Here is a 23,836-nt window from a genome sequence, read left to right as displayed (position 1 = left end):
CGACCTTTGTGTTATCGATAAAAATTATGCTTGTTTTCAATAACCATTCGTCTATTGTAAGACGAATACATCCTTTATGCTGAATATTTTTTAAAAGCTGAAAAGAAGATGATAAGATCTTTAATGTATGTATGTATATATGTATATACAGAGTGTGCCACTTAACATTATCATGTTCATGAAATATATACATATATATGTAGTATCTTAAATAGGTCTAGAGCAAGAACAAGTAAGAATGTTTTATTTGTTAACAGATTGATATAGTTTGTATATTTAATAACGATGAATATAACGATAAAGAATGACAAATTATTCAGTGATAAACAATATCAACGTGTTCGTTCGGCTTTACTCATCCGACCTCTCGACGTGTGCTGTTCGAATCTTCAAAAAGAACTGACTGACTTTAGATCATTTCTTGGTCTTCTCGGGCAGACGATTCCCACTACGCTCGGGTCACGCCACCGTTCGCACCTATGACCACGTTCGCCGCCTTCTTTGCGGATGAAACAACGAACCGAAATCGACGTTTCTGGAAGTCGCTGGATGGCGACAACTATGCGCCGATACATTTTATGTCCCTCGTCGGGCAGATAAGGCGATTCGCTTGCGACATTGTAGGACCGCGAGCGACGGCCAGAAGCACGACTCATGCTGAAGCCTCGCAGCGTAACGGAGCGTATACCCGCCCTCCTTTTTTGGTACTACATATACGCGTTGTAACACAAAATTCGAACAAACGTTTTCTGTAGAAGTTGCATAGTTCTGTAGGGACCAGTGTATAATGGAAATAGTTTTATAACGTTGCAAAAGACTTTGTTTATTCGATCTTCGCTGGCCTTCAAATATTTACAATTAGCATTAGTATCGGTTGCGTTTTATGAATTGTTCTTCAAAGTGACTATCATTTACTAATAAAAAAAATGTAACATTCCATTAAAAAAAAAAAAATTGATTCTTTCATCTCGTTATCCTTTAGCAGTAGAAATCTTTTGCACGCCCCTTTAATTTCAAAACATTTCACTTATATCGTGTACTTTCTACTCTATAGTTACATTATAGAAAAATGTTTCACGGTATATGTATTTTACGTATACTATGAAAATATACAGTAAGCATTACGGTATAATACACGAAGTAAAAAGATACACGTGCAAGTGAAACAGTGCAGTGAAGTAAAAAATACACGAATCGTGATACAGATGCGTGAAATAGAGATTTATAAAAAAAGAAGTTTACCTCGACATTCGTATCGAACAAATAATATCGTATTACGTGTATTACGTTTTATGTCTTACGTTTCACGTTTCGTTTACCGATCAAACTCGACATATACCGATGTTTACATGTTCTGTGAACAATCTAGTTGACTTTTGCCGATCCGAATCGGTTATCGCGAACCGGCTTTCTGTGGATATATGCAATATCATGCAAAAGTTTCCGGTCAGATAGGCTTCTTATTTTGTATTACAAAAACGATGTTTTAAAGAGTTTTAAATAATATATACAATTGTATATTTGACGTTCTTTCGCGTATCTTTCTCATATCTAATTCTCATGTAGCTTTTCAAATATATCAATAGCATTGTAGTTTTGTAGATAATTTATTCGATATTATACTCCAGGAACTTAGTACAGTATGTACGAAAAGTATTCGAATAATTTCTTCGCGTCAAATTACTACGCAGCCCATGGAATTCAATGTTAAGTAACGTCTGTAAGCAGGGCGGTGTTTCAAGCAACAATTTTCAGCAAAGAAACAAATTTCCGAACGGAATGAATTTTTATTTTTATATTCGAACAACGATATTTAACAGAATTTTAAGTAATATCGGTAATAGCGGTATGACAAGCAAAAGAAAATAATATAATGTACGAATATTGTTATACAATTGTGTAATATTAAATAGTTATAATTCTATAGAATGTCACATTTGAAATGTAAAGTGAGAAAAGTATGGCCGAAAACTTTTGCAAGACATTGTACGTACGCGTATACCGTATATCGCTGTATTATTCAGAATAACGTAAAGATTACGATTTATCAGGGAATAAGGTAAAAGAGGATAGAACATGTGCATAAATAGCTCGCGAACGACGTGTCAACATCAAAAGTAATTCATACTTGAGCTGGGAGCTATAGAGGAAGCGCGAAATCGAACTGGATTTCATATTGGTTCGTTCCATCAATTTTATATCGGTAATTAAATTTGAAAATATTTGATATTTTGTGAAAATCCATTTGATAATTATCGAGTATAGAGCGTGAAACGTGCTATCAGTATCAGCGTTCAGGAAATTTTTTCCCTATACGTATGACCATCGCTCGACGTTAGTTTTCAACTTATAAAGCAATTTATGTTTAACGTTATACGTATTATCTAATTATTTATTTTATATCTGTTATAGATAAATCGAAGGCAAATTAATTAATTAATGTTAAATACGCTTCTCAAATGAAAGAATATAGAATGTTTCTGCAAAATTATCGCATCGAAACGGAACGATCCATTTATCTTTTAACTGTATTTTAATTCCTTCCCTATAAATGAATTTTAACGTCATTGCCTAATACGATTTCGTATTTTCCACCAATTTTACACTATTGTTTTATAATTTTAGGAGGCGCTAATAGCGTTCAACTAAAAAATAAGATATGGAGTTGTGTATGAGCGCAAACTGTGTGGCAGCGCTATCGTCAACGTCAAGCTCTATTTTTACTCATTTCTTACAAGTACTGTTGGCAAGCATGTGTACTTTAAGCAAAAACGAAGACTACCCAATCGATCGGACGGACGAGATTTTGGTTTCGAACAGAGAATTCGATTTCGTGATCGCGGGAGGTGGAACGGCGGGTACTATTCTTGCTCATAGATTGACAGAGATGATGGAATGGAAGGTTCTACTGATCGAAGCTGGAGAAGATCCTAATCCCATTACCGATGTTCCCGGTCTCTTCATGACGTTGCTCGGCCAGGTTCACGATTATTCTTACAAGGTATGAAAATTAAAGTAAATTAACAAGTACTAACGATTATTCGTAAGTTTTTGTGTTCGAAGGAAGAAAAGTACGAAGAATGAGAAGTTCTCTGGGTAAACTTCGTCTCGAGGTGTGCGGTTAACGTACCTTTTCAACAATTTCAAACGCGATCAACCGGTTTTGTTTACAGAGCGAGCCTCAAGAGGGTATCTGTCAGAGTAGCAAAAATAAACAATGCGGATGGTCGAAGGGCAAAGCTCTTGGTGGTAGTTCCGTCATCAACGCCATGATACACATGTTTGGAAACAAGAGAGACTACGACAATTGGGCCAGTCTAGGCAACAAAGGATGGAGCTACAAGGACGTGCTTCCCTACTTCAAGAAATCTTTGAATTGCCCGGCAGAACATATAGCTAAGTGGGGGAAAAAGTATTGCGGAATCGGTGGGCCGATGAACATCAGACGCTACAATTACTCCTTAACAAACATCCAAGACATCATCCTAAGTAGTGTACACGAGTTAGGATTGAACGTTCTCGAACCACTGACCGGTGATCGTTACGTTGGATTCGGAAGAGCAATGGGCACCGTGGAAAATATGCGTCGCGTTAATACCGCGAAAGCTTTCCTATCTCCCATCAAAGACAGAAAGAACCTGTACGTGATAAAATCCAGTAGAGTGGATAAGATTCTATTGGAAGGTGATCGAGCGACCGGCGTTCGTGTCACCTTGAAGGACGGTGAATCGATCGATATAAAAGCATCGAAGGAAGTGATTCTTTCCGCGGGAAGCATCGCTAGTCCTCAAATAATGATGCTTTCGGGAATCGGGCCCAAGGAACATCTGACAGAAATGGGAATACCGACCGTGGCCGATCTACCGGTCGGAAAAAATCTTCAGGATCATATCATTTGGTTAGGAATACAGATAGCTTACGTGAACGAATCGGCAATGCCACCATCTCCAAAATTTTTGATGGACGCAACTTACGAGTATCTAGTGCACAATTCCGGAGAATTAGCCACTGCAGGGATCGATCTTGTCGGTTTTGTCAATGTCAACGATCCTAATTCCGTGTATCCGGATATTCAATTCCACTTTGGCCATTTTCCACGTTGGAACCTGGACAAAGTAGGATCTCTAATGTCAGCCTTTATGTTTAACGACGAATTGATACAAGAAGCGCTAGAGAACATCATGGAGTCGGACTTGCTCTTTCCTTGCGCTGTTTTATTGAATCCTAAGAGTCGAGGAGTGCTAAAGTTGCGCAGCGTCGATCCAGCTGACCCTGTCAAGATCTACGCGAATTATTTAACCGAAGAGGAGGACCTGAAGACGTTGTTAAAATCCGTCGACACGATCAAGTCTTTGTTGAATACCGAAGCGTTGAAGAAGTACGGTATGTGGTTGCGACATATCGATATTCCCGGATGCCGGCATACGCAGCCCTATTCTACCGAATACTGGGAATGCAGTATCAGACACATAGCTACTTCGTTGTTTCACGCGGTTGGGACGGTTAGAATGGGACCGTCTAACGACCCCAGGGCCGTCGTGGATGCCAGATTGAAAGTACACGGTATCGACAGGTTACGAGTGATCGATGCGTCGATTATGCCGAACATCGTTAGCGGAAACACTAACGCACCGACGATGATGATCGCGGAGAAGGGAGCGGATATGATCAAAGAGGATTGGGAGACAAGAGTACACGTGGAACTGTAAAAGGTCTGGCTAATGTACGATATATTTCATAGTATCGTTAGAGTCGAATAGAGTTCGATACTCGAAACACGCAAAACCACGAAACGAATTAATAATCCATGAAATTATACGACAATCATTTTTTTCTCGGTTATAATAACAACGATAATAATAATCTGTATCGCGTACTGCAGAACCTTGTAATAAAATTAACTTCAAGAAATTCGTCGATCACTTTTTTAATAAATAGGATAATTCAAAGTATTTAAATGGTTCACTTACCGTGTAACTTGCGAACAATTTTCAAACTGCATCACACGACCGTTTCTCGGTTCTAGAACAGCAATTCGCAGGTAATTGCATCGTAACATTCCGATGCATTTTACGCTTCTTTTGTAACTCGGTGAACGCACTTATGTCTCAATACCAGTACGTTTTACCCGTAACAACGACAACTCGTCGACATGGATGCAGAGCAAGTCGTAAAGAATTTATTCGTTAAAGAATCGGAATCATTTACAACAAAATATCTAGCTTTGTTCTACGTCGAATCGAATCTAATCGAAATTCGGTGAAAATTTTTAACTACGAACCATTCCATACTCGTCCGTTTTCAACTCTACTCGTTCGTTCGTGATAAATCCAACTTTTGTAGAATCTAGTCTATGACGATAGTAGATGAAAAGCAGGAGGTCTCGATTTCGCAAGGCTTTAACCAGGAAACGAAGCGAAATGACTTTTCTAATAAATGAAAGCGTGCAACACTCCGAGTCGTTGCAAAAAGTACGGGGTAACAGGGGGACGTCGCAAGAAACAACGCCATCGGCTGCACTTCCATTGATCTCGGACAAGAACGCAACCGGGCTGCCACTTTCCTTCTCAAATCAATCGTCGATGGTCAGCGATATCCGTAACAAAGATCCCGCGACCCTTCTCGTGGCCGACCGAGCCTTAGGTTGCATCCATTTGTATATCGACGTCCAACCGAGTCGTCAGGCACGACGGTTTTCACCTCGGCTCCAGATAAGTGTCTTAGTGTTTTAATGTTGCGATATACTCGATGGTTTTTAGCTTTAACGCGATAAAAATGGGGTTTACCGTGTGACGTATGTATAAAACGGAGTTGACGGAAAGTGAATTCGATAGTGTAAAATTAACAATTCGAAAGATCGTCTTTTCTTTGCTTATGTTTTGATTTAACCCTAAGACGATGATTTACTTTAGAAACACTTGATTCGCCGCGTTTTCTGGAAGTGATAATGTCAGTTTATGCAATCTAATATTAACATCTTTCGCGTGAAAGTAACTCAAATAAGAAGCCACGTGCCTGTCATCAATCAAGTAATAAATAAACTACTGACTATATCAAACAAATAAATTATCGACAAACGAACAACGTGTTATACGTGATAGATTAACGAAGGTTTTTTCAAAGACTTTTACCATAAAAAGGATATTAGTGACAGGTAGTACTTGATGGGCTAAAAACACGACTGCTTTTAAAGAACGAATGGCAATTATCCATTACGTCGTTTCTTCGTTCCCATATGTACACGACGAAGGCGATACAACCAGCTAACGAACCCTTTGTGGTTTAAGCGACATTCGAAATCTTTTTCTTCTGCTACCGGGCACAAACGACTCTGCATTGGAAAAGAATAGAAGGAAGTACGATCGTCGTTCTCGTTTTCCGCTTACCACATCGAATTGCACACTTTTCAACCGTAAGCGTAATTTAACTAATTATAAGATTGTAAAAGCTAGGTAGATTGAAAATCGGAAACGTTAGAAATTCCAAAATAAAAGAAAAGAAGATATTTTCGTCCTTTCGAACGACTGAATACCCGTTAGCAAAATTTTTATCTACCGTACGTTTATCGATCGACTTCTCCTATCCACTCGTTGCCGCTAGAATTCCTTTGCCCAGAAACTACTCTGCACAAACGCGTCGTTAAAATCAATACGTAGCATCCAATTCGTTCTGCTCGACGGTCAAGCCAACCATCGAAAAGATCAAGAAGGGCTATCGTCTCGTGAAAAGATGTCGTGGGTGCCTCCGGATCTAGCGAGCCTGTGTTCGCCCCATTCCACCGTGTCAACCTGTCAACCGCCTACGTTCATGTTTCTGACGCTCGTCGCTCATCTATTCGGTTATTCGAAAGACTCTTATCGTTATTCGTTCGATGATTTCGATTCTCAGAGTTCACCATGGAAATTCGATCACGTCGAACGATCGACAAAATCAAAAGCCAGCGTAGGATATTTTGCAGACTCGAGACAAGATGGTATTTATGGCCGGAAGATTTCGTTCCTGGACGATCCTGCGTCGATGAAATCACCGAGCGGAGTTTACGATTCGGTACTTTGGCACGATCGTGGAACTTTAACGAGAGCCAAGGATGAAAGCGACGACAGCGAAGCCGTTAACGCTAAAATAGGTTCGTCGATGGCGAATTTTACGGGAATTTACGATTTCTATCCGCGAACGAGAATCGTGGATCGACCGATCGGCACGCCGGTTACGATTTACAATGGCTTTGTTGCCGAGAAAGGTAAAGAACGATCGATTTTTGTATGCGCGTTATGTGTTTTTGTTTAGAAACTGCACCGATTTCACCCTTTCTTCCCGATTATGAGATAAAAATCGTGGAAAGTGATAGAACGAAGGAAAGTAGATGTTTTTCTTGGAATATGAATATTTTATCTCTTCGTGTCTTATCTTCCTCTATGTTGTTTAATGAAATTCGATGTTAAAATTCGCGTATGTAACGTTTGAATCGTAGTATGAAGTTATTTAGCATTATTAGCGTAAATAGAGTAGCATTACGTTCACGCGTAATTGCGACAGAGGCAATCAACTTTTTATATGTAAGTTGACACAAAATAACGACGTTGGAACAACTTCAAATAGCTACTATCTAAGTGAAAGTATTTGTTTAACGTGTTTATTTTCCGATTAACAATCTGATAGGTTTAGAATATAAACTATATGTAGCGTCTAAAAAACATTTACGTAACAGAATGAAAGCTCAAAGCAAAACCAAATAGAACAGATATCGTCACCTTTTTTAGAGGCGTGAAAATTCTTTAATTGTTCGTTACTTAACTCGAATACATATTTTTTTAATCTACGATGCTAATTTTTACAGAAAAAACGTACGATCGACCACGATGGATGAACGATGCTATAAACGGACATCCACGTTTGTTAACTCTCAAAAACCAAGTAAGCGACCAAAATTATAATCTACCAGCGACGCAACAAATTTTCATGGGCACCGAAGTCACTGTGAATTCGCCGCAAGCGACGAACTTGCCAACGAAAGTGTACGATTTCGTTATCGTTGGAGCTGGATCGGCAGGATGCGTCCTTGCAAATAGACTAAGCGAAGTAAAACATTGGAAGGTAGCTACCTGGTTTGTCTTTTGGTTTTAATTTGGGATCACGCGGCAACTCTCGGGGTTGGTGGTGGTGCGATTAAATTGGAAACGATTCCTCGAGCCAAGATAAGCCGAGGAAACATGGAATTTTTTTTTGTTCGAGTCTTGACCTGCGAGAAGATCGAATTTGAATATTCGTCGAGTACACACGCACTTAACTAACTTATTCAATGTTTCCAATTTAGTCGTTGGCCAAGTGTCAGCGATTTCTACATGCTTCAAACGACAAATTTTAGTTCGCTTGCTGTTACTCGTGGAATAAAACCTGCACACCGGTTGTAAATACCGTCAGACAGCGCTGTACGTAGTATTTAACATATTCGTTGTACAGCCAATCGTCGGTGACCCATGACGAACCTTTTATTTTTACCGCATCGTAAAAAGTAACTACTTTTATATTTTAAACAAGATAAAAAGTCTAAAATATTCGTTTTTCAAAGTAATAAAGTACAGCTTTCGAATGAATTTACAGTCAGTCGAGTTTACAGGAAAAAAAATCGTTGAAATTTTTATGTAGACGAACGAACGTAATAAACTGATGTAGAAAAGTCTGCGCTAAATTCCATTGCCGTTCGACGAACAGAAAGGATACGTTTTTACGGACACGTGGAAATGAGAATTAGCGAGACTTTTACTAACGCGGCGCATTGCAAATCGGTGACTAACGGGTGACTAACGGATGGCAAGTTGAAGCGATCTAAGCGAAAATTGCGGCAAAACTCTACAGCGAAAGAATTAAAATGATCGAGATAGATAAAAGGAAACTCTGCGCTTTTAGCGAAATTAAAGTTACGGAAAATGCAGCTATAATATACATAAAAAGAAAGATGCATAGAATCGATATTAACGAATTACGAAGAACTTTTGCTTTTTGAAAAATATTTTATGCCGTAGCGCGCTTTGTTGCGTTTGATGCGTAAAACTTGAGAAAGCTGATAATCCTCTCGTTGAAAAGTCGAGGGCTTCTTTGAAACGGGTCACAGAACAGAAGATCGTCGATGATTATGTGAGCCGCTCGAAGGCTTCGTAGCGATTGAAACAGGCCACGAGACGCATCACGCTTATTGGATTATTTTGAGAATCGTCGACGACGATGATTCTAGATGTGTATTTCCAACGATAATATCTTGCTAATTTACTATGATATCGCGATTTAACGATTTAACGATTATAAATACCCCACGTAGAACACAGTTACGATTCATATGTAAATAACATCGACTAAGAGAAACGTAAACTATTTATTACGAAACTTTTCGATCATTTTCAGATACTGTTATTGGAAAGTGGCACGGAAGAACCAATGGTAGCCGATATTCCGGCGTTCGCCTCTATGTTACAAGCCAGCAATATCGATTGGATGTATCGTACGCAACCGGAGCGACACTCTTGTCGATCGAGACGGGGTAAAAGTTGCGCGTGGCCAAGGGGCAAAGTACGTATTCCGATGTTCCGACATCGAACGAAGAAATTAATTACCGTCAACAACGTACTGAGAGTTTGAAATTTCGGAAATACTAAACGATCGATAAGGACTATCAAACTTGGAAATTTTCTTTGTTTATTATTTACAAAGTTACAAGTATCTCGACTTTAATGAGTGTATCGTCTTTCGCATAGGTGATGGGTGGTTCCAGCAGTATCAATTATATGATTTATATTCGTGGTAATCCGAGAGACTACAACGAATGGGCGGAAGAAGGGAATTACGGGTGGAGCTACGAAGAAGTTTTGCCATATTTTCTCAAATCGGAAAATAACAGGAATCCAGAGGTGACGAATCGATCGAAGCTTTTAAAATGGCAATATCGAAAGCGAATGAACAGGTAACGAGAAGATGGAATAAAATCGCTATTTTCTCCAGGTCGTGAAAAAGAATCCATACTACCACAAAGAAGGAGGCTATCAGTCGGTAGAACGATTTCCATATACCGACGTCAACACAGAAATCCTGTTGAACGCCTGGCGAGAACTCGGCCACGAATCGGTGGATTCCAACGCGAAGAGCCAGCTGGGCGTGATGAAACTTCAAATGACTTCTGCTCGTGGAATGCGTCAAAGCGCGAACAGCGCGTTCGTCAGACCCGTCAGACGCAAACGGAAAAATCTGACGATCGAAACCGAAGCTCACGTCACCAGATTATTGATAGACGACGAAACAAAACGCGTGATCGGTGTCGAGTACGTTTCGACATCCACCGGATTTACAAGGTCGGTTTCGGCTAGGAAAGAGGTGATTCTGTCAGCGGGCGCGATCAATTCGCCTAAAATCCTGATGCTCTCTGGAATTGGTCCAACGGAAGAGCTGAGGAAACACGGGATCACAGTGGTCAGCGACTTACCAGTTGGAAGGAATCTTCAAGATCACGTGACGATGGATGGCGTTGTGATTGCGCTAAACGTTACTTCGACGAGTAAAGACAACCGTTTGAAAGAAAATGATATTTTTTATTACGAGAAAACCCAGATGGGACCGCTATCCGCCGCTGGAGCCATTACCTGCGGCGTCTTCCTGCAGACGATTTCTCAACGCGAGTACGATCTACCGAACATACAGTATACGTTCGATGCCAGCAACCAGCAGGACTATCTGAAAGATCCCGAAGAATATCGCGAAACAGCGGTCGAACCGTTGTCCTATTACGACGCTATTAACGTTAGACCGATTTTATTGTCGCCAAAGAGCAGAGGATATATACTGTTAAACGATACCGATCCGTTGTGGGGACCACCGTTGATCTATCCCGGATATTTTACCAGCTATCCTGACGCGGATGTATTGGTCGAAGGAATAGAAGCTGCTTTAGAGTTGTTTCGTACGGACTCGTTTCAAAAATATGGTTTCCGACTGATCGATACACCTCTGCCTTCGTGTAGACATTTCGTATTCGCTACGAAAGATTACTGGAAGTGCGTGATGATGGAGTATACGGCAACGATCTATCATCCGGTAGGTTCGTGTAAAATGGGGCCAGATTGGGATTCCGATGCGGTCGTAGATCCCATGCTAAGGGTGTACGGAGTTAGCGGGCTGAGGGTCGTCGACGCTTCGATAATGCCAAAGATCGTTAGGGGGAACACGAACGCGCCTACTATCATGATCGCGGAGAAAGCCAGCGATATGATCAAGGAGGACTGGTTACATGGTAAAAAGTTTGTCTAGGGCGACACCGTCTAAAGCGAATATAGCAACGTTCGCGGAAACAAACAACTTTGAATTTTACGAGTAGCGAGGCTTTGTTGGCGTTTCTACGTCGAAACACGGAATTCTTTTCAGGGTAGAAAGGTATAATGGGGTAGAAAAGATTTATAGCGCTTATATATAAATCAATACAACAAATGGATCCCGGAACTATTTTTAGAGTAAAAGTTAGCACGCAATATTCGTTTAGAAGTTAGAACGTGGATTACTCGACGAAAAAAAAAAAAACGATTCGGAAACATACTATAGAAAAATTCGCATATACACGTACGTTCCTGTACAAGTATTTCTTATCGTATTAGGTTGTCCGAAAAGAATCCTTCTGTGAAATGTCGTGGTGTTTATTTCGACAGAACAAAATGGATCGTACGTAATTCGACAAAATAATATAAAACAAGAAACGCTGTGCGTCTATTATTTGCTCATAAAACGAAAGAAACTTTTCGGACAACCTAATACTTCATCAAGTATTAATATCTTTTACGACATAACGTAGGTTAATGTAATTCGCGGTTAGAGGTCTCACCGCGCAAGATATTATGCGTAATGACACAGAGAAAGTATATAACTGTTAGTTAGAAATGAATAGGCAAAACCTTAGACCACCTATACCCCCATACCGTAGATGAATTTGGTCTAGTACGTTCTTTCTTCTCGCGCTTCGATGGAAACGAATAAACGTTACTCGTATACTTGGACGTATCGCGTGTTGCCTGCTGTTAGGCTCGTACGAACTATCGCGTCTATTTCACTGTGACATTCGGACGTTTATACATCTATATATTTAAATATTCGTATACGCATAACGAATATGTTCGCATCTAGAAGATAAGTTCCATGTTATTCGTTGATAGGCTAAAATGCGAGTAGATAAGTACCTTCGTCCGGAATATCGAAAGACCAACGAAGAATTTAACGCTATCGTTCGCCATCTTACCTGAAACAGAAAAACAAGTCGTATTACCTTTTTATCCTACAAACGGACGAATAAAAATAAATTCACGCTTCGCTAACACGTTCAGCTTGTGTTACTCGTGCGTCTTATTTATATATTCTTTACTTTCGCTAAATGCGAGGACACGACAACACCTTCCAGATCAGACGGCGAAACCTCCTTGATGGGCGAGTACAGCGACCGGCTTTTACGAGACGATGATCGCTTTAAACAGTCGCGATCGATGTTTTCGAGAGCGCAAACGATCGTAATTGCCACCGCGTGAATAAGTTGCTATGTCAATCGCTGGCCGAAAGGTGTCACCCTTATGGCGATTCAATCGCAACTGAACTTTATTAATTCCCTGAACTTTATAACTATGTCACGAATGAGCAAAGATGCAACGAAGCTTGTATAATTATTACTTGGCATCAAGCTAAGTGCCCATCGATAATTAAATTATCAGTAACGAACAGCTGTGAAACGTATTTATTACGAATCGTCTGTTGCTCCAATTTCTTCTGCCAATGTCTTTTTTTTATTGGCACGATTACGGTAAGATATAATATCGTCCGTTTTTTTTACGGCAGAAACTCTTAAGATTCTACTCATTTACAATGACCTCCGTCTAATAGCTGTACGAAGGAAGGTAATCTTCTAGAAAACATTGGCGAGCATCGCGAAACATGCGAAGACTCGTGGTTATTATAGCACAATTTACTTTTATGATTTTCAAGTCGACGATTCTTTGATCTGGATAAAACCCGATCGGTAAACCAACGATACGGTTTCATAAGTTATATCATTCTCTATTCGATATGGAAACAATAAATTCGTTATTTACGATCGTAAAGTTTCGATTCGCTAAAATCGATCGAGTATCGATCGATGATTACAAAAGTTTCTGATTAATGAACGACTCGACTAATAAATTAATATTTCTCTCGATCGCATAATGGTAAATTCTCTTCGAAAGGACGAAACACGATGATCCAACAACACTCGATTACGCGATCATGGCCACTCGTCGCTATAAGTATAATCGACATCGCAGAGAAACGAAAAACTTTCACTCGAAGGGTCTTTCTCAATTTTTTTAAATACGCGGTAGCGTACGGGCGCGATATCATACAATTGGAGTGAAAAGGTAACTTGACCAAGGCGATTTCAAAATCGCCTGGGCGAAAGTGAAATGCTTCCGTCTAACGTATGGTACTTGTAGAATGGACACGACCGAAAGCCGAGGAGCAAGGGATAATCAAACAGAAAAAGAAGGAGAGAGCGAGCGAAAAATGAAAAACTGTCGTTCGTCCTCCGGATCTTCGTCTTTCAGTCCACTAATATCTCACGAAAAATCGATCGAACGTGAATAAAAATGCTGCTTGATATTGCTGTTTAATAAATACACGCATAAATTATTTATCGCGTGGTAAACATTTCTGAATCTATTTTTATTCGTGTGCGTTTCACTTTTAAAAGCGATTTATAAGAACGTTGCGGAAAATTAAAATTCATGCAGAGACGATCAATCAACGGTATAAAGTAGAACTGTTTAGTCAAAGATTTCTTCATAACGAACCTAATGTTTATTCCAATGTATTTTATTTCCATATTTCCATAACGCAATTATTATAGTTAGACACTCTTTATCGATGTCGTGCATGTCGTTTTCACATTATTCACTTATAATATAAAAAAAAAAGAATGTAAAACGGGTCACGATTCAAATGGAAAACGATATTATGCATACTTATTTGCAAATATGATTACATCTCATTAAACAAAGCGTATATAGTACGTATACAGCGTGGCATAACGCTCGATGTGATTTTTTCGACGAGCAATAGCTTATTTCGTGGCGAGTTCCCGTAATCAAATTTCCTAAAACACTTCCTTGAAACTAAAAATACGTGTCAAGGCGAAAATCAACTTTCGGTAATTTAGTTGCAGTAGCTTTGAACGATCGAATGAAACCGTCGTATGATTCACGAACCGATTCGACGATAAAGATAGAATGCCAATTTTTCAAATTAGATTTTTAAAAGGATACGCGTTTACAGCAACTACGACCGAACCGCTTATTTACCAAATCTATTAACTTTACGAAACAAAAAGTCGAGAAAATTGATAAAATTATATAACACAGACACTCTTATCGATTTTATATAGGCGTTAAAGGATCGCTTCGTTAAAAATTAGTTTCAAGAATCGATGTAGACAGATATAGTCAATTAAACCGGTACAAGTATATCATAAATGGTAAGACTCTTAATGGATACAGCGACTTCTGTGATTCCAGTCACATAACCATCGTTGTAGGTGAAGGTAACTCGATATTTGTGTCTTTAGATCGGCCAATTATTCCACGACATCGACGCTTATTCCAGTAAAATGTTCGTAGAATGCCGGTGCATATAACGCTGGTGTAACGATCGTGGCATCGGTCACCGATTGGCCGCACATACGAAACATTTTACCCCAAGGGTCAGTAGTAGTCGGTTGGTAGAACCAAAGTGGTGGTACTACGGGTACGTTTTATACGTAGAACGTGATGTTCGAGCATTCAGTCTTTCGCTTTCTCTGCGTTCGCGAGTTGCTCGATCGGCTTCCATGCATGCCTCCATGCATGGTCCACGAGGATCGTGCCTCTTTCTCAACCTCACAGAAAATACCTAGTCACGCGATCGATCGTTCGAACGATTTTCGTAGAACGACAGTAGGAATCGATAGTCCGAAACTGGAGAGTGAGTATCAAAGAAACGATGATTTAGCGATGATTTAGTGTCGTGGAAATAAAATAAAATCTACAGAACCGTCGGACAAGTAAAGTTGAATGGAACGAGTGCTGCAAACGGTAGTGTCGGAAACGATGATTTATTTAGTGAACACTTTTACGTTTATACGATTATTGTTTACGTTTCGTGAAAGTAACATGATACTTTTTTCAATTTTTGAGTCTTGATTAGGCGTCGTTAAACGAACGCGAGAACACGAGAGCGACTTTTTTCAACCGCGTTTAATTCTGTTTGTAGCGTTCCATTCGACGAAGCAAAACGAACTTTGTTACTATTTCCACCGACGTGTAATACTTCCCTTGTACCAAAAATACCAATCGTTACGAGCGAATGACGAGATCCGTAAAAGGAAAAGAAAGTGTATCGCGACCCTGACTGGAAATGTACGATCGTTAACGAGCGACGGGTTGCCCGTGAATAGCGATGTCACTGGTCTGCATCGTTAAAAAAAAAGAAAGTTATGCAAACGCGAGATTGCTTGGAATCGTTTCGCAGCATGCGTTGTAGTTGTTTCTCGTCGAGTACTATATCGACGACTGACATTCGGAATGACGAGTTTCGTGCCGGTGAATATAAGCCTCGTTAACATGTAAGTGAGAAACCGTGTTTCGAAGTTTCAGCTTTATTGTCTCATGATGATACAAAGCGTCACGAGCAGCGGTGCATAGAGCGATTAAAAAATAGTGGACACGTAAGTCGAATCATCGAAAAAGTGTTTTTCACGCAGGTGTAAAGTTTTAGGAGTTAATTTTACTTCCTTTATCGCTGTGTATACAGAAAAATATGTCTTTGCTCGTCTTTGTGAGAAGTCTTTATAGGAAATAAATCACAAAGAACTCGCTGACACAAAATTCTCTTCTTCCTCAAGAAGCTTACTCTTGTCAGCGAATTTTAACATATAATTAAATCAAAGATCAGGTAAAATTCTTTTCAAAATTTCCGATTGGCAAGAATTGGCAAGAATGTTATTTTATCTCTTTGTAGGTTTTCTCAAGCATACGTATTAAGAAAACGTTGGTCTGTCATTCACGAATCGAACGATTCTTTCAATTCGTCGTGAAGAATTTACTTTCCACGACTTGCAACGGAGCTTTGTATAATAGCAGAGCTCGATGACATCGTTCGATTTTATTATTACAGAAGCAGACTTTCCACAGCACGATCTCTCTTCTTTCTTCAAGAATGTTCAGAATCCTCGACGTGTAACGAAAAATTGAAGAAGAAGCAAGAAGCGAGAAAGAATCGAAACTCGAATGCTTCGTTCGAAGCGTAGCTATAATCAGGAAAATTTGGCGAAAAAAAAGTTGATAAAAAAACGGCAGAAAAATGAGTATCGTGACAGCAGCCACGTTGGCGATAAAGGGTGCCACTGTTCTACTTGGAAAGGTGGCGATAATTCCTATTATCATAGCGGCTCTAGCATACTACAATTACGATCTGATGGATCCTGAGAATTATCCTAAAGTGACGAAGAATTTAAGAAAAGAATACGATTTTGTGGTGGTGGGAGGTGGATCGGCCGGAAGCGTGGTTGTGAACAGACTTACAGAAAATCCTAAGTGGAATGTGCTGTTGTTAGAGGCTGGAGGACACGAAACCGAGATAACAGACGTCCCTATACTATCCCTTTATTTGCACAAGAGCAAAGTGGATTGGAAATACAGGACACAGCCGCAAGATTCCGCTTGTCAAGCGATGATCGATCGACGATGCTGTTGGACCAGAGGAAAGGTTGAAACATTTTTTTAGCAAAGAAATACTCTGATTGAATATTTTATTAACGCTAGAACTATCGACAACGTCTCAGCAAGGTTCAACGTTAATTTTCTCAAAAATCTCTATTTCCGAGTTTTCGGTAATTGCGAAGATACAAAGTCGGAAACCAGTCATTTAGTCTGATACAATAGTTCTAACGTTAAGCGTAAAGTATGCGTATGAACGTAAAAGTAAAGAAACGTATTAAATATTTTCACGATTGAAAATATTTAATATCTCTTTTTAATGATATTTTAGGTTTTGGGTGGCTCGAGCGTGCTTAACACGATGCTCTACATTCGAGGAAATCGACGAGATTTCGATCAGTGGGAAAGTTTCGGAAACCCTGGGTGGGGTTACGAGGATGTTCTGCCTTATTTCAAAAAATCTCAAGATCAAAGAAATCCCTATTTAGCTCGCAACACAAGATACCATAGCACTGGTAAGACGCTATATTTTTAATACAAATATTTATTGACAAACAAGTAAGCTAAAAACTTGGATCTTTCTTTTATATCTCGATTTAACGAATCGAAGGATATTATACAGCCAATCTTATTACATATTACATCCTTATACCTAAGTGATTTTTCATAAATTATTATCAGAATACATTACTAACGCATTAATGTAACACATATTATTAGCAGAATAGATTCCAATCTTTACATAAGGTGAAACGAGTATAATTGAAAAATACTATAGAAAGAAAAATTCCTCCGTATAATTATCACTTTCTTTGCTAACAATTAGAGTGACAACAATTAATCGTTAATATACGATATACTATCTAAGAAGAAAGTGGTTAGGTTGGTTGTGATTTTGCTCTAATGCGAACGAGACTTCGATTCCATACGCAAGTGATTCTAATTATAATTGATCTTGCCGAGCAAGAGATTTTTAAAATACGTGCAACAATTACGACACATAAGAAGAGTGAGTCCGTTTGGAGAGAGATAAAAAACTGATTTTCAATGATAACATGGCATTTGCATCGCATTACTAACGATATATATAAAATATCCATCGATCGTATTCGCGCTTCTATTCTCTTTTTTCTCGATCAAAATGAAATGATCTCTAATTCGACTAAATATTTGTCGTTTCTTCTCGAAGGAGGGTACCTGACGATTCAGGACTCACCCTATAACACACCTCTAGGAGTGGCCTTCCTGCAGGCCGGCGAAGAGATGGGCTACGACATAGTAGACGTAAATGGAGAGCAACAGACGGGCTTTGCTTTCTACCAATATACCATGCGAAGAGGGACGAGATGTAGCGCCGCGAAAGCATTCGTCAGACCCATTCAGCTACGAAAAAACTTTCATCTATCCCTGTGGAGCCACGTAACCAAGGTCCTGATCGATCCACGAACGAAAAAAGCCTACGGTGTCGAGTTCATCAGAGAAGGCCGGAAAGAGGTAGTCTACGCCAGGAAGGAGGTGATTCTTTCGGCGGGTGCCATAAATTCCCCTCAGCTGTTAATGCTCTCGGGAATTGGACCTAGACAACACCTGGAAGAAGTAGGAATTACGGTGATCCACGATTCACCTGGAGTCGGACAGAACCTGCAGGATCACATCGCGGTGGGTGGTCTAGCTTTCTTGATCGATTACCCGATCAGTACCGTGATGACTCGCCTGGTGAACCTTAATTCCGCTCTACGGTACGCCATCACGGAAGACGGACCGTTAACCACGAACGTAGGCTTAGAATCCGTAGGCTTTATCTCGACGAAATACGCAAATCAGAGCGACGATTGGCCCGACATAGAATTCATGCTGACCTCTTCCTCCACTAGCTCCGACGGAGGCACGCACGTGAAAAATGCTCACGGACTCACGGACGATTTTTACAACAAAGTATTCCAGAACATTAATTACCGCGACCTGTTCGGGGTGTTCCCCATGCTTCTCAGGCCTAAATCTCGCGGTTTCGTGAAACTAAAGTCGAAAAACCCTCTGGATTATCCCCTGATGTACCACAATTATTTGACCGACCCTTACGACGTGAATGTCTTGAGAGAAGGCGTGAAGGCTGCGATAGCTTTCGGAGAGACGAGCAGCATGAAAAGATTCGGTGCTAGATTTCACAGTCGCGCTCTACCCAACTGTAATCACATACCTATGTTCACCGACGAATACTGGAACTGTGCCATACGACAATACACTATGACGATCTATCATATGAGCTGTACAGCGAAAATGGGTCCACCGACCGACCCCATGGCCGTCGTCGACCCCGAACTCAGAGTCTACGGTGTGACCGGGTTGAGGGTAATCGACGCGTCCATTATGCCGACGATCACCAACGGGAACATAAACGCACCGGTGATCATGATCGGAGAGAAAGGCGCGGATTTAGTCAAGAAGCAATGGCTATCACGGTGGAAGAGGGACAACGCCACGATCGTCGCAACGTGACTGGAAGAATTCTTGCCGAGAAATCAGCTTGTTCCGTCGACCGCCGAGTGGATGTACTTGCCGCGTTATTTCGTAAATAACAAATAAGGGAAAAGGGACTAGTGTCCAGATCGATGTAGATCCGCATAATGGAAATACCGTTCTCCGTCGATACGGGCGTTTGATTAAGCTTTTAATTTAACGATACGGAGGAACGCAAGGAGCTGTGATCGTTTAATTGTCGTTAGGTTCGTTTATAAGTAATTTGTAAGTAATTTATCGATCGAGGACTCGATGACGTTAAAGGAAATGCGTATTTTATATTTTTTTCACACGACTAAAGGATAGGAAATGTATAATGTTATAATATATGATCGAGTCGTTTCGTAGTTACCTATACTGCTAACGACGTAGACGTATCCGATGTGAACCTTTAAAATCTGAAAGTGAGAAACAAATTCGTTTTCTGTTACCCAAAAAGGAACATATACGAAACAGATTTTCTAAAATATCAATCCTATTCTAAAATACAGTTAAACGTTCTGAAAAAACTTTTCGATAAGCGTCCGCTTCTCGGAAATTTATGGTTTACCGATGTCTTTTTCAATCCTCTCACTTTCTTCTCTTGGGTCAGATTGAAAGTTGTCAGAAAAAAGAAAAAAAAAAAAAGAAAAAATAAAAAGATACTAGAAGTAAATTCCGTATAACTAGAACGACATTGCTCAAGTCTATGCTATTAAGAATCAACTATTTTTTTAATATCTTTTTCTTACTTTATATCGAACAACTGTTCGCGTTTAACTGTTTTACCACTAGAAAAATTACCGATGATTAGAGAAAGACGAAGATAAAGCATGTGACAGCTTTGGCAAACTCGTTTTAATTTTTAAAATTCCCGTATTACAACATAATCGGTAAGCAGCATTTACACATACTCGATCACCCAATGAACTACTTACTTATGCAACATGATGTATGACCCGCCCCTTTATACAGGGTGTGGTGATATTACTCCGGGTTTAATCGAGAAGCTATAAAGTCGTGAACGAACGTCGGTCAACGTAAGCAAGAATCAACGATCTGCTGCACATGCATATTGATTACGTCTGCTTTAACCAATTTGAGTATAGGTCGATGTAGTTTCGTATATTTCAATGATAATTGAAATCAAGTGGATCGATGTTAAATCACGATGCCTAGAATGTAGATTCAACGAATTAAATAAATAAGGTATTCAGTACAGAAAACGATACGAGCTCTACGTGAATACGTGTTACCAACAATCTATTACATAATATTGTGATCTACTTTCGACTCGAATAACTATGATGCGAATAATGCGAAACGCGAGTACGTTTTATTTCACTTTTAAATACCGAAGGTTCTGTTTCTGGAAAGATATCGTAAGAAGCAAGCGAGGTATCCGAAGGAGACTTCTAAGTAGGTTTGTAAAATCGAGACTAACTATTTAATTTGTTACAGATGGTATACATATGTAGAAAGTAATAGATAAATGCTAATTCGAATAATTTATACGTAGCTACAACATTCGTAACTTATTTGTAAATTAAAGAAATGAATGCGCTACCTGTGACCAAATAATATTTATTTTCCTATATCATGATATAAATGTCGTTACCATTAGAACTTGTTGATTTTGTAAATAATTAATACCGTTATTTATTAATATCGTCAAGTTCGTCGTATACAATATGTATATATTTTAGTCGTTATCGATGTTCCGAAAGCTCGAAAACTAGAATAATAGTAATAGTAGAAATAGTGGGAATATTTAAGTTATGTTAAGTCGATCAATTATAGTTAATTAATGGCTACAAAGGGTAGCCACCCTTAGTTTCCAATGAAGCACTTTTTTTATCAGAATCTACGTATCATTCTCATAACATCAAATTTCTGTAACGACACGAGAGTATCTACTACCAAATTATACGAAAGTTAATATACTTGGACCTGATTAATCAGCAAATCAATTCTATAGTACTTTTTATAGCCACTGTAACATTAAGTAGGGTTTTTTGAACGTTGGTCTTTTCGCAAAATTTACCGAGCCTGGCAATTTCAAAGGTAAATTATAATTTATTGTATCAAACAATGTAAATAAAATAAATATAGACACGAAACAAATATGTTTATTCAGAGACGATAGACCTCAAAGTAGAAACTTTACTTTCAACTACCTTACAAATTATCCTGCAACGAAATATCTTACAATACCGTGTTTGACGAATGATGGAACATCGCATTCATCGGTCAATCGCGGGATACGAACTGGATCGTGAATAATTTTTCCATCGCTGAAATGCGATGGCCGAATTACATTGCCAGTTATATACCTCTTAAACGTCCTTGAACGTATGTCTAGACGAATGAAAGTATCTCTTGCAATGCGTTACGTAAATCACACAACGATAATAAGAGATTCTACCGATTTTTTCCTCTTTTCGCATGCTCTTCCTGCATACGTTATCTGTGACATCCAAAGTAACGTCGAACGAATCCACCTACATGCTAAATGACGTTCGTTCCTCTAAATCGGCGCTGTATTTGCATAAATATGCAGCCGAGATGATTAAAAAACATTTAACGAACGCGCGAATAGCTCAATATCCTTAAACGAAGAAAAAAGTATCGAGTTAATCGCTCGAGAAATGGAATTTTCAGACAATTCGACGTTTAAATATCAAGAAAAGGTCGACGAGCTGACAAATTATTCGAGACAGCCTAAATCTCCATATCATTAATTTTCCAAAATCGTCCATAATAATTTTTACGAGAATTCTTGTAACGCTAAATTTTACTTAAATAGATTGCGCAACGATAATTTCGACGAAATTTCAAAACAGTTTTACGCAACTAATCATTCTTCATTTATGGGTTTCTGCGATTGTCGAAAATATTGCGCAATTGGTGCCTTGTTGCGTGCTCAGTGGAACAAGTGGATACAATGGTTCGTAAATAGTCTATGTATAGTCATGGAATTGTCAGTGTTAATGTCGGTCAAACTACTGACTAAAGGATTATTATTTAACACGTAATTGCAGCCATGAAACTTTAACAAGGCTCGAGAAAAGTAAAACGCACTACATGCACGTGATGCACGTCACGCAGGTACGCAGCGATCTCTGAACGCGAGATCATGAAAATAAGATTCGCTGTGTACGCTCCTGCGAGCTCTTCTTAACCGATAAAGAGGTAAAAATAAATTTCGCTTGGCGTAGAAAAGTTTTTCGAAAGAAAAACGTCATTTAAGATATTTGGAACTTGATCGAAGAAACGAAAGGAACGTATAAAAGCGTTTTTCAGGTGATTTAACGGTAAAGTATCTCGGACATTTTGCGAGGCAGATAACTGCGTTAACACGTCGAGATATGCCGAACTTTCTCGCATCGTATGCGCGTCACGAGTAAATTGCGTTGAAAATTTCGAAAGAAAGACATTCAAAACGGTTGCTTTTATCGAAATGTCTCTCCCATAAGGGCGCTTCGAAACCTTAGATAAGCCATTAAGACAAGCGGAGGATAGGAATTTCTACGTATACAAAGTGTTCGATCAATCTTGGTACAATCTGAAAAAGGGGAACTGCGCGTGAAAAAATAAGCCAAAAATATAAAATAAGATTCATCCGAATGACGCTTCGTTTACGAGAGAATAAAAATTGAAAATTTGTCAAGTACGTGTATACTGTACGCGTGAATTCTTAACCGAACATGTTCAAATTCTATCTTTTTGAAAGTAACGTCTTAAACGTACAAATATTATTCTACATCTTTAACTTATTTTGATACGTAGAATAATCTTTTGCTGTTCGTTTATTCGGTAATTGGCCAATACTGATTCGCATAAATTTTCAAATTTGATTTTATCAAAGACAAAATTGTATCCTATACAGTGAACTCATTACAGTTTACATATATTTCAGTGAGCATCCTGTATAAATGAACACGCAACGCGATGACTCGTCAAATATAGCTATATAGAGAAATAAAAGTTCTAAACCCAAACGCAGAAATTCTATCGAATTTAGACAAAATCAATTTATCAGCGGAAAAATCGAAGCATCATTTTTTACCTTTCGATTTTAAGCGTAATTTCGCCACATAACTTATCAATTGTACTACCATATGTATACGTTCATGATTACACGTATTAGATGCTGCGTGTGTCGAACTAAAAAGAAACCAATTAAATAAATAAATCTAGAACGCAGTTGTGGCAGAAAATCGCGTAACAACTTGAACAGAGATATTCGAAGAAAGTAGTACACATCGGAATAACTTTCCGGGACATTCGCGTCAAGCTGCTTTCAATGGCGCTATATTGTTTTCAGCGGAACATACCAACCACCGAAAGTTTATAAAATGTAACGCCGATTGCAATTGCGAACGATAAAGTTACGGATTAAAACGTACATACGCAGCCGAAGAATTTTACGTTTCAGCGACGAGACAAAAACGACGAGAAATCGTTATTTCCCCGCTCTAATTAATAAAGTCTGAGGAAATCGAAAAGGTTGCGTCACGTTTAACCCACGATACAGCAAAAATGTACGTTCACGAGGAACGCAAGCATAGGTTGTAACGGTAATTTGTCACGCGTCA

The 23,836-nt window shown here is 39.2% G+C and overlaps 4 protein-coding genes across 5 annotated transcripts in view; 3 read left to right on the top strand and 1 right to left on the bottom strand.

The window, feature by feature from the left end:
• LOC126917676 (flotillin-2) overlaps nucleotides 1–23,836 on the bottom strand; it is an 87,622-nt gene that overhangs the window by 37,457 nt on the left and 26,329 nt on the right. The gene's annotated exons all lie outside the window — the stretch shown is intronic.
• Nucleotides 2,053–4,911, top strand: LOC126917665 (glucose dehydrogenase [FAD, quinone]-like). The gene is made up of 3 exons (XM_050724813.1): nucleotides 2,053–2,203; nucleotides 2,626–3,001; nucleotides 3,174–4,911. Exons 2-3 carry the CDS (start codon nucleotides 2,660–2,662, stop codon nucleotides 4,707–4,709), a joined length of 1,878 nt encoding a protein of 625 aa, XP_050580770.1. The 5' UTR covers nucleotides 2,053–2,203; nucleotides 2,626–2,659; the 3' UTR covers nucleotides 4,710–4,911.
• Nucleotides 5,092–12,740, top strand: LOC126917659 (glucose dehydrogenase [FAD, quinone]-like). The gene is made up of 5 exons (XM_050724792.1): nucleotides 5,092–7,240; nucleotides 7,838–8,094; nucleotides 9,400–9,564; nucleotides 9,750–9,902; nucleotides 9,994–12,740. The coding sequence occupies exons 1-5, from the start codon at nucleotides 6,730–6,732 to the stop codon at nucleotides 11,290–11,292; spliced, it is 2,385 nt and encodes a 794-aa protein (XP_050580749.1). The 5' UTR covers nucleotides 5,092–6,729; the 3' UTR covers nucleotides 11,293–12,740.
• LOC126917662 (glucose dehydrogenase [FAD, quinone]) lies at nucleotides 14,346–21,362 on the top strand. Of its 2 annotated transcripts, none has more exons than XM_050724802.1 (4): nucleotides 14,346–15,009; nucleotides 16,201–16,791; nucleotides 17,074–17,257; nucleotides 17,932–21,362. In XM_050724802.1, the coding sequence occupies exons 2-4, from the start codon at nucleotides 16,387–16,389 to the stop codon at nucleotides 19,236–19,238; spliced, it is 1,896 nt and encodes a 631-aa protein (XP_050580759.1). In that variant the 5' UTR covers nucleotides 14,346–15,009; nucleotides 16,201–16,386; the 3' UTR covers nucleotides 19,239–21,362. The 2 variants fall into 2 exon arrangements, with proteins under 2 accessions (XP_050580759.1, XP_050580758.1); XM_050724801.1 differs by having other exon boundaries at nucleotides 14,346–15,978; nucleotides 16,045–16,791.

The sequence above is a fragment of the Bombus affinis genome, chromosome 6, assembly GCF_024516045.1.
Source record: "Bombus affinis isolate iyBomAffi1 chromosome 6, iyBomAffi1.2, whole genome shotgun sequence".
Lineage (NCBI taxonomy): Eukaryota > Metazoa > Arthropoda > Insecta > Hymenoptera > Apidae > Bombus > Bombus affinis.
The sequence above is the reverse complement of the archived record's forward strand: the minus strand, read 5'-3'. Positions and strand labels throughout refer to the sequence as shown.

Excerpts from the sequence above, each read along its gene's own strand:
- LOC126917662 (XM_050724802.1), top strand. The coding sequence starts at position 16,387 with ATGAGTATCGTGACAGCAGCCACGTTGGCGATAAAGGGTGCCACTGTT. Across the intron at positions 16,792-17,073 it reads GCTGTTGGACCAGAGGAAAG|GTTTTGGGTGGCTCGAGCGT; the intron begins GTTGAAACATTT and ends ATGATATTTTAG. Across the intron at positions 17,258-17,931 it reads CACAAGATACCATAGCACTG|GAGGGTACCTGACGATTCAG; the intron begins GTAAGACGCTAT and ends TTCTTCTCGAAG.
- LOC126917665 (XM_050724813.1), top strand. The coding sequence starts at position 2,660 with ATGGAGTTGTGTATGAGCGCAAACTGTGTGGCAGCGCTATCGTCAACG. Across the intron at positions 3,002-3,173 it reads TTCACGATTATTCTTACAAG|AGCGAGCCTCAAGAGGGTAT; the intron begins GTATGAAAATTA and ends TTTTGTTTACAG.
- LOC126917659 (XM_050724792.1), top strand. The coding sequence starts at position 6,730 with ATGTCGTGGGTGCCTCCGGATCTAGCGAGCCTGTGTTCGCCCCATTCC. Across the intron at positions 8,095-9,399 it reads GCGAAGTAAAACATTGGAAG|ATACTGTTATTGGAAAGTGG; the intron begins GTAGCTACCTGG and ends GATCATTTTCAG. Across the intron at positions 9,903-9,993 it reads AAAATAACAGGAATCCAGAG|GTCGTGAAAAAGAATCCATA; the intron begins GTGACGAATCGA and ends TATTTTCTCCAG.